Source organism: Rhineura floridana, chromosome 22 (genome assembly GCF_030035675.1).
Source record: "Rhineura floridana isolate rRhiFlo1 chromosome 22, rRhiFlo1.hap2, whole genome shotgun sequence".
NCBI classification, from domain to species: domain Eukaryota; kingdom Metazoa; phylum Chordata; class Lepidosauria; order Squamata; family Rhineuridae; genus Rhineura; species Rhineura floridana.
In genome coordinates, this window is record NC_084501.1 from 10,550,436 (window position 1) to 10,560,447 (window position 10,012).

At 48.9% G+C, this 10,012-nt stretch overlaps 1 protein-coding gene across 1 annotated transcript in view; it reads left to right on the forward strand.

Moving 5' to 3' along the window:
* The window catches only part of PLCB3 (phospholipase C beta 3), a 115,875-nt gene extending 106,352 nt beyond the window's left edge, over positions 1-9,523 (forward strand). Inside the window, exon 35 of the mRNA XM_061606203.1 lies at positions 7,246-9,523. Within this exon, the coding sequence (XP_061462187.1) occupies positions 7,246-7,362 (117 nt within the window). The 3' untranslated portion in view covers positions 7,363-9,523. The remainder of the gene's footprint in view (positions 1-7,245) is intronic.
* Positions 9,524-10,012: the final 489 nt, after the last annotated feature.

Here is a 10,012-nt window from a genome sequence, read left to right on the forward strand (position 1 = left end):
GTGTAGGAGGGTCATGCACTTAAAGAAGAGAGAGAAATAAAAATGATATAAGAAAAGATCAATCTTGATTCTGTTGCGTTCACAGAGATTCAGTTGGGAAGTGGCAAATTCAGAAGTCAAGTGCAGGGTCTCTTCATGAAAGTCACAACAATGGGTTGAAAATGAAATCCTTGTTAATTCTTCTCCCACAACAACAGACATCCCTAGGAACCAATAAGCATGAAAGGGGAGAGTGTTAACTGCTGAGAGGAGTCTTCCCAGTGGCTGACCCACTTCCTTTCACTCTGAATGGCTCCAATCAGCAGGAGAGGACAAGGAAGCATGTTAGAATACTCTTTTCAGTGGCTAACATACTCCACTTTCATGCTGATTGGCTCATAGGATGCTGGAGACATAGGGACCCTGCTCCCCCCCAAAAAAGGGGTCTAAGACCCCCCCAAGTCCTGGGATGATTACACCCCTGCAGTGCTTATGGGAGTACAATTTTTGTCAATCTGAAAGCTCAGGTCCTGTCCTGGTACCAAGATATCCAGTAATGTTGCAGCTTATGTGTTCAAAACTTTTAATTCTGGGATAACTTGTTTCCAAAAGGAGATCTCCCACCCTTCCTTGCTCGCTCCTTTTCTGCCAGAGGGGAGACAGCAACTTCTCCGTTCCCTCCTCCCCTCCCACACGCACCACTGCCTACTGATGATGAGAAATACATTCCACTCCCAGGAATAGAACACAGGGACTATTAGTTGCCTTTCCTCTCGACACACACAGAAATGCACGATCACGCCTTGGTGCCCCCATTCATTAATCCAGAATAATACCAATCCCTGTTTAAATATCGACAGTCACTAACAGATTTAAATTCCATAAACATCCAGCAACAAGAACGAGGGAGGATCCACGTTCTCACATCCTCATGCGCTCCAGTAGTCCCTGTTTTCTGGTAGACCTATGAGCGTAAGAAGAGCTTAGTTGCTGGGACAGGCCAAAGGCTCCTCTGGTCCAGCATCCTGTTCTGACAGTGGCCAACCAGATGCTTCAATGGGAAGCCCACAAGCAAGACCTGAGTGCAACAGCAATTCTCCCCACTTGTGATTCATCTCAGCAACTGGGATTCAGAGCTATACTGCCTCCGACTGCGGAGGGAAAACATACTCTGTAAATGCTTTGGAACCCCTTTCTCCTGGATTGGTGCATGGATGCGAACTTAAGAAGAGCCTGGTTGCTGGATCAGGCCAGTGGCCCATCTAGTCCAGCAACCTGTTCTCACAGTGGCCGATCAGATGTCTCAATGGGAAGCTGACAAACAAGACATGGAATCATAGAACGGTAAAGTTGGAAGGGGTCTGTAAGGCCATCAAGTCCAACCCCCTGCTCAGTCCAACTTAAAGCAGGAGCACAACAGCAGCTCTCCCCACTTGTGATTCCCACCAGCTGACAGTGAGGGAGAACATTGACATTGTGGCTAGTAGTATCCATTGGTAGCCTTATTCCCCATGAAATTGTCTACTTCTCTTTTAAAGCCATCCAAGCTGGTGGCCATCCCTGCCTCTTGTGGGAGCGAATTCCATCAATTAGTGATGAGAAACTTACAAAATGATCCCTGCGTGCGGAAAAAAGTGAAGAGGATATTATTTATCCTTCGGAAACTAAGTTGGGGAAGCGCATCATCCCAGTGAAAGTGATTGTTGGGGCTGGAGATTCAGGAAAAATGGAAGAAAATGCTTTTTCACACAGTGTGTAATTGGCTTACATGCTGTCTGCTTTAAAAGCAGATTACGAGGACTGAGGCCTTTGCGGTTTTATGCTCTCAGTCGACTACTGTGGTTTTATGTTGAGCCACAAATTGCGTTATTATCTCTCTGCTAGAAGGAACGTTTTCTGCTGTTATTTCTATTTTTTTAAAAAGTGTTACGTAGGTTTCACTTTGTAAACTGTTTATAGAGAATTTTATTAATGGCTAGGTGTATAAAAACATAATTGTTATTACTTCTACTATCTGTCTCTACTAGAAGGAAAGTTTTCTGCTGTTATTTCTATTTTTGTTTTTGTATTTTATTTTAAAATATACTATTATTATTGTGTGTGTTATGTGCCTTCAAGTTGATTATGACTTATGGCAACCCTGTGAATCAGCGACCTCCAATAGCATCTGTCTTAAACCACCCTGTTCAGCTGTTGTAGGTTCAGGTCTGTGGCTTCCTTTATGGAATCAATCCATCTCTTGTTTGGCCTTCCTCTTTTTCTACTCTCTTCTGTTTTCCCCAGCATTATTGTCTTTTCTAGTGAATCATGTCTCCTCATTATGCATCCAAAGTATGATAGCCTCAGTTTCATCATTTTAGCTTCTAGTGATAGTTCTGGTTTACTTTGATCGAACACCCCATTATTTGTCTTTTTCGTGGGCCATGGTACCTGCAAAGTCCTCCTCTAACACCACATTTCAAATGAGTTGATTTTTCTATCATCATCATCTAGATTTATTGCTCTCCCTTTGCCTAGAGGTCCTAGAGTGGGTCACAACAGTTTTAAAATACATCATTAAAACCAGTTAAAAGCAACCTAAAATCGCATCAAACAAATAGGGTGGGTCCTAAAAATATACGTCTCAGGTGTCAAAGGCCAGGGTAGAGAGGTGCATCTCCAGCATTTGCAGAAAACCGTACAGTGAAGTTGCCAGATGCACTTCAGTGGGGAGGGAGTTCTACAACTTAGGGGCCATCACAGAGAAGGCCCTCTCCTGAGATTCTGAGGATGGTGGAACTACCAAAAGGGCCCCCCCTCTGCTGATCTCAATACCTGAGAGGGGTCTGTAGGGAAGGAGGCAGATTTTCAGGTACAGTAGGGTCCTGCTTTTCAGCGGCCCGCTTTTCGGCATTCCGCTAATATGGTGGCTAAAATTAGAGTAAGGCCCCACTCATACAGCGCTTGTTCTGCTTTTACAGCATTTTTCGGGCATCAGGCACCATTTTTTTGAAAGAGTTCTGCTTTTTGGCGGGTTTCGCTTTTAGGCTGGGTTTGGAACGTAACCCGCTGTATGAGTGGGGTGCGCCACAATTTCTTGTTGTTTATGCTGCAACAGACTAAGGCTGCAATCCAGTACATGCTTACTCAGAAGTAAGCTCCATTGGGTTCAGTGTGACTTACTCCCAGGTAAGTGTGTATTGGATTGCAGCCTAAGGCTTGCAACCCTAACCATGTCAACTCAGAAGTAATCATTCAATAGGGCTTACTGCCAGGTAAGTGGAGTTAGGATTGCATCATAGCTATTCCTCCGGAAATTGCTGTTTGCGTGTACCACCCACAGATGTGATTTTTGGATTTTGGCCTCCTCTCTTATGTCTCTAGAAGTTAAGGAAGGAGGGAATAGTTTGCCTCTGATGCGCAAGCATTTAAATGCATGGACATTGACGCAAAATGCCAGTGCACTGTTTTTGTCCGTACACACACACACACACCCTCCCCATAACTGCAGACACACTGAATGCATTCCGGTTCCATAGTAAGTATGACCAGATCCAAATGAAGTATTCTATTTAAATTCTTAATGTGGTGTGTGTGTGTTTTAAAAGGAAATTATGATCCCATTTGCGAATGCATTCCGCTTCAGAAAGGCGGTGCAGGATAAGAGGCTGTTACAGAGTCAATAAGCACCTGTTCATCTGAAATACTTGGTTGCTGAACACTGCTCATTAGGTATGGAAAGTGGAAGAGAGAAATCAAACCGGGCATTGTAAAAAAACAAATGTCGCCAAGCCGTTAAGTCTGCAGGCTTGTACTTTTTAAATCAGTGGTTGTACAATGCCAGGTGCTCAGATGTGTTAGGAATAGCAAATTTTATTTTTTATATTAATCAACCTTGGGTTGATTATATTTGATTTCCAGTCATGGGAAATGCATGCTTGTGAAATCAGCCAAATTCTGATCTCTGCCTCAGCTCAGGAAGTGGGGGGGGGGAGGGAGAGGCTTGAAATGGGTACATTCTCTGCCTTGATTTCTAATCACTGCCCCCAAAGCCTTCAAGGGCGGAGGCAAGATGTATTGCCCCGTTTGCCCAAATGGGCTCAGTGGAGGGTGGCCCATTTGGGCAAATGGAGCACTGCCCCATCACCAACCTCAGTCTGCCCTCAACTAGTCCTCACCTGCCTACCTCCCTACTTACAGCCAGCCCAGAGGAGTAGCACTGCCTGTCAGCTTCCTCCTACTCAGTCTGTGTGGCCCTCGCAGAACTCAGCAAGGAAAACGGGGGCAAAACTAGAATGAGTTGGCTCCTCTGCCTGTGATTGGCTCTGGCTCCACCTACTCTTGGGCTCTCTGCCTTCCGCCCTACCAGCCTCGATGGGCACCAGCCACCACTGCAGGGGTGATTCTTGCAAACCATGGCTCTCTGCCCCCACAACATAGCAGTAGTCACAGATTCTACGGAAAGAGTATCTCTTGAGTTTGTGCAGAGTACCTTTCCCTCTCTGCTAAGAACAACTAATCCTGACGTGAAGGCACTAGGCCGGGGATGGGGAACCTGTGGCCCTCCAGAGGCTTTTTTGGGGGAGAGGAGGACTCCGACGCCCATCAGCCCTGACCATTGGCTATGCTGCCTAAAGCTGATGGAAGCTAGAGTCTAGCAGCATCTGTAGGGCCGCAGGTTCCCCATCGCTGCACAGAGAGGCCGGGCTTCTAGGCCACAGAGCGTGATGCAGCTTCCAGAGCGCTCTCAGCCCGTATTATGGGAGCTGGTGAATGGAATGGCTCCTCTGAGAAATTACTATGATGCATTGATTTCATGTTGAGAGTAGTCATGTAAAACAGGTTTTCCAATCCCCAGTTTAAAAGACAGCATAGGGGAGGAGGGAATCCAGTTGTGCAGGTTTTAATAGTAACTAATTAATAGCACCTTAAAAAAAAAGGCTTCACTGAGTATTATCTCAGCCATCCTTACAACAACCCTAAAAGGCAGACATTTCCCTTTTTTCTGTAGGGCCCTAGCACAGTGGTAGAGCATCTGCCTTGCATGCAACACATCCCAGGATCAATCCCTGGCATTTCCCAGTAGGACTAGGGGAGACCTCAGTCTGACATCTGCCACTGCCGGTCAGTGTTGACAACACTGAGCCACATGGACCAACTGTCTGACTTCCTATGTATGTTCCTACGTTTCTCCCTCTCCTGACACATAGGGGCTGAAGTTGAAAGAATAAGGCTACCTAGTGAATTCATGGCAAGGTTTGTAGCTGTAGGGAGGAGCAGGCTCTTTGATTAGGGAGGAGCTGCAGCTCAGTGGTTAGAGCATCTGCTTTGCATGCAGCAGGTCCCAGGTTCAATCCCCGGCGTCTCTAGATAGGGCTGGGAATGTCCCCAGTCTGAAACCCTGCACAGCCACAGCCAGGCTGTGTCCACACCATGCACTTAAAGCACATCTAAACATATCCCCTGCCCCAAATCCTGGGAATTGTAGTTTGTAAGGGTGCTTGGAACTGTCACTTTGTGAGGGGATAAACTATAGTTCCCAGGATTCGGGTGTGTGTGTGTGCTTTCAATGTACAGTGTGTACGCAGTCACTGGCGTTGACAGTACTGAGCTACATGGACCACAGTGGCCTGCCTGACTTGGAAGAGAGGAGAGGTGGGGAACTTATTGATGGTGCTGGCACAACATCTCTCCCATTCAGGAAGGCTTGTGGGAAAGAACCCCTTGCGTGCCACCTGCGACAGTCCGATGTGCCATTGTCCGTGGGGCTCCTCCCCACACATCTCTGTCCTAAATCGCTCCTTGGGCCCATTTGTCTGGGCAATCTGGCACTGTAATTCCTGTCATTAATCTGCTTGTCCTCCTCTTGGAGGGGTCAGTCAGCCTTTCCCTCCCCTCTTTCTCCCAGCCATAGACAATGGCTCTGTAGAAATATTGCGCGTGATACAAACATGATGCGTGCTTTCCCTCGACTACTACCCCAGCGGTGTGAAACCCTCTGGTTTCATAGAAAATCACAGGGGAGAATGCCTTCCTTCCTTCCTCTTTCTGTGTGTTTTTATGTCTCAACATCATGGCTGAACATGTGTCTGCTTTTGAAGTATGTGTGAGAAAGCCGCCTATCCTGGTTTCCTAGTGCATGTATGTGCAGCCAAAGGCACGTGTGGCCTCTGTTTATTAATGGTGCAGTGGGCATGCAGTTTACTATGCAGCTAGTAATATCTGGGTAAGGCAGTCAGCAAGTGTGAATTGGCCAGTTTTGGGATGGAAGCAGAGGGCTCTGTTGTGCAATATGAGCGAGGTAGTAGTGTTAAGTGCTCAAGCACTTTTGGGGGGGGTAAGTGCCCACCAATGTTGTGAGACAAAAGGAGCAGGTGGGCAGGTGAAAAGCTTGTGAACATCAGCCTGCAGCTTGTGAAAAATGTCAACTGTGGATGAGCAGTTAATGGCATTCATGCGCTAGTAAGGAATCGTTGCTCAGTGCATAGCGGTTCAGGAGTGCATGGAAGGCATACATATTGGAGGCAAAGGGGATCGGGAGACAGTTGCAAGTGATGGCCAGGAAGCTGGCAAAACGATGCACATATTATATGAAGGAGTGGGGCGCATGCATCCATGCGCTACTGACACATGAGCCCAGAGGGAAGTATTTCTACAGGACTGTATTTCTCAAATCAGGGAGGGGGCGGGAGAATTGCACAGGGGATTGTACCCTGTGATTTGGAAGTCCTCCTTCCTCACCTGACAAGTGTCAGGCCTCATGGGGCAATGATGAACAGGCACTTTGTGCATGCTCAGTTGCTCTCTCCTGGATCTTGACAATGTCTGTATACACACTATACATTTAAAGCACATTTCAAAAGCACATGATGTTCCCCTGAAGGATCCTGGGAACTGCAGTTTGTGAAGGGTGCTGGGAACTGTTGCTCGGTGAAGGATAAACTACAGTTCCCAGGATTCTTTGGGGAGAAGCCATGTGTGTGGTTCAAACCCACAGCTTGGCCCCTCAGGGCCTATTTTCAGTGTCTGAGTACACCCCATGCATTCAAAGCGCATGGCTTTCCCCCAAAGAATCCCTGGAACTGTAGTCTGTGAAGTGATGTATAGAAAGCTGAGGGATGTGCAAGAGCCATTTGCTCTGGTTATGAGGGTGTCCATTGTCTGTGCTGCATGCACTCACATGTACAAACATCCAACCGATCCCTTTTGTTTCATTCTGGTTGTAGCATCCTGTTTGTGTGTGTGTGTGTGTGTGTAGTAATGTCTGTGTAATTGTCTCCTCCACAGCATGAAGAGGCCAGCCCTGAGCAGGTGCCAGCTCCCATCCAAGGTCACTGGCGGCAACAACCAGCGCTGTCAAGGGGGCATGAGCAGGCAACCGTGTGCCAGGCCTCAGCTCCATGAGGACATCCTGAGAATTCCCCCTGGGGTGGGAGGAACTTACAGATGCCTGGAGTTCCTTGGCAGAACAGGGGCATCCTTGGCAGGGGGTGCTACCGGGAGGGACGCTGCCAGACGTGGCATGTCCATGTGGCACTGGGCCACGTACAGCCTAGTCCCCCAAACACCAATTGCAACCAGAATAACTGTTTGTGGCCTCTATTCACACATCCCTTTGAACCCTTGCAGCCTCCTTGGGTGGCTTATTTCGGCATGCAACCCTTGTAGAATTCAGAGGATGCTGGGTGTTCTCTCATGCGTACAACCCTCAAACACTCTTCCTTTGCACGTTTGCACATTCGAACCCAAATGAGCTCCCTTCTTGCGCAGTTTGGGTCTGCCTCCCTCTCCCTTATTCCCTCACCTATGTTTAGGGGACTCTCCTCTGTCCACTGTGACACAGGGCAACTATGTGCAGACTCATCTGCACGTACGCACACAAGCAGAAATGCAGATGTGCTGCGTTTAGGGTGCAAGGAACATGAGCATTAGAGGCAGAGCACCAAATCTTCTTGTCATCGCCCTTGCAAGGCTGGTGGTGCACTTCCAAGCAAAAAATAAATAAAGCAGCAAGCCTTCAGACATCTTGCCTTGGGCCAAGATGCATGCCTACCTACTGGTGTGGGAACCCCCTCCAGATTGCTGAAGTCAAGCCATAAAGCACATCTCCCTCTCAAGAATCCTGGGAAGTGTTGTTTGTTAAGGGTGCTGGGAAACTACAGTTCCCAGGATTGGGAGGGTAAACTACAGTTCCCAGGTTTTCCCATCTGTGTGTGTGAGAATGTGCTTTCAGTACACAGCTGAAGACTCTGAGCAGTCCTCGTGCAAGGCAGTGCAAGTGTGTGCCCTGGCTGGTGCCAGGCTAGTAGCAGCTCACGTGCTTATCTCCCCCGCTCTCCGCCCGCCGCCTTGGTGCAGTTCCTCCTGAATCCTGTTGCTAGTATCCCAAAGATGGGGAAGGCAGGAGCCATTCCCCCCTTTCTCTATCCCCTGCAACCTCTTTTCATGCAGAGCTTATGGGGGCAAGCGGGGAGGAGAGGAGAAAGAAGAAGGGCATGGGGGGGATCCCCCTGATTAAATCCTGTTGGCACTGAAAGATCCGGCTGGCAGCCAGGATTCAGCTGGGCTCTCTGCTTGCTGCTGCTGTTGTCGTGTTGGTATAAAAAGTGATTCCTGGACAGCGGGTGGGGGTGTGTGTTGTGTTTTGAAAAAGGAAGCATGGGGGGAAATCATCAATGAGATGGGCTGAGAAATCTGTCCTCGTATGTGTGTTTGGGAAAGGGGGTGGGATTTGATGGGGATCACCGAACCCTAAAACTTCTCTGGATTTAATTCCCATTAAAATGCCTGAAGTGTATTCTGCCCAGTTGGGGAAACCTCTCACTCTTTTAGCTGACAAGACTCCCTCGTTTTACCCCCCATTTCCTTTTTTGAAAAATTTTTTGTTCCCCCCCCCCTATTTTCTCTGATTTCATCCCTCTCCCAAAGACCAGCCACTTCTGGACTGGTCTTCAACAAAACACATCACACTTCCCTCAAAAAGCCTAAAGCTGCATCCTACCTGCCATTCATTCAATTGGATCTACTCTGAGTAGAGCTCAATGGGGTACCAGCCTCAGCCTCGTTCTCCTGACTCCCCAGCCCCCTGAAACTTGTCTTCTCCTCCCTTCCCCACATTTGAGCCCCTTGCCTCTTAGAGCAAACCCCATAGGAATGCAGAATTTGCCGTAGCCTGGCGGCACACACAGCCTTTGGGATTTTTTTTAAAAAAAACCTTTCCAAATCTATTGCCCCATTTAACTTTTATCCAGTTTTTTTTAAGAGGCGGGGATTTAGGGAAACATATTTCTAGCATTATTTAACACCCCTTCCTCGCCAAATTGCACCTGGAGGAGCCCCACACTGTAAGGGAAAACCCCCCTCGCCCTAGTGGCCTCCCTCACCTCCCCCTTTCGAAGCCCAGGTATACCCCACCTCCTCCTCACCTGGTAGTTAGAAGGTCTTTACAGAGGGAGAAGTCCAACCGGATCGGAGGTGGGGGCTCCCTCCTCCCCTTCAGATCCGTGCAAACCCCCCAGCCTGAGGAGGGCGGGGGGGGGACTGGAAAGCTGAGCGGTCGCCTCCAGTCACTTGTCCATGTTGCAGGCGAGCTGCTCTCTCCCCTCTGCGCCCACCCCCCAGCCTGCTCTGCTGCCTTTGCTTCCAAAAGCAGCAGCGGATCTTTTAGACCAGGCTGGGGGGAGAGGGGATGTGGGGCCCTGGGGTGCCAGCAAAACAGCGTGCCCCACAGTAGATCTCTGGCAGCGAGAAGATGCTCTGCAGATGCGACCCAAAGCCGCCTCTTCTTCGTTCGCTCCACCCTGGAGAGCTTTGTGGGGCGGGGCAGGGGGGGAGACCGCGCGCAGCTTCTGCAATGGAGGGGGGGTGGAAATGTCGTTGCTCCAAAAAACAAAGCAACAAAACGACCCTGCTGTCTCTCAGCCCGGATCGTCCTCCCTGCCACGGATTCCCACCGGGGTACCGAATGAGATCCATCCACAACCCACAGACAACCAGCCTCAGTGGGGAGAGGGAGGGAAATGTGCCGCGTCCGTCAGCCAGCCCATTGATTTAG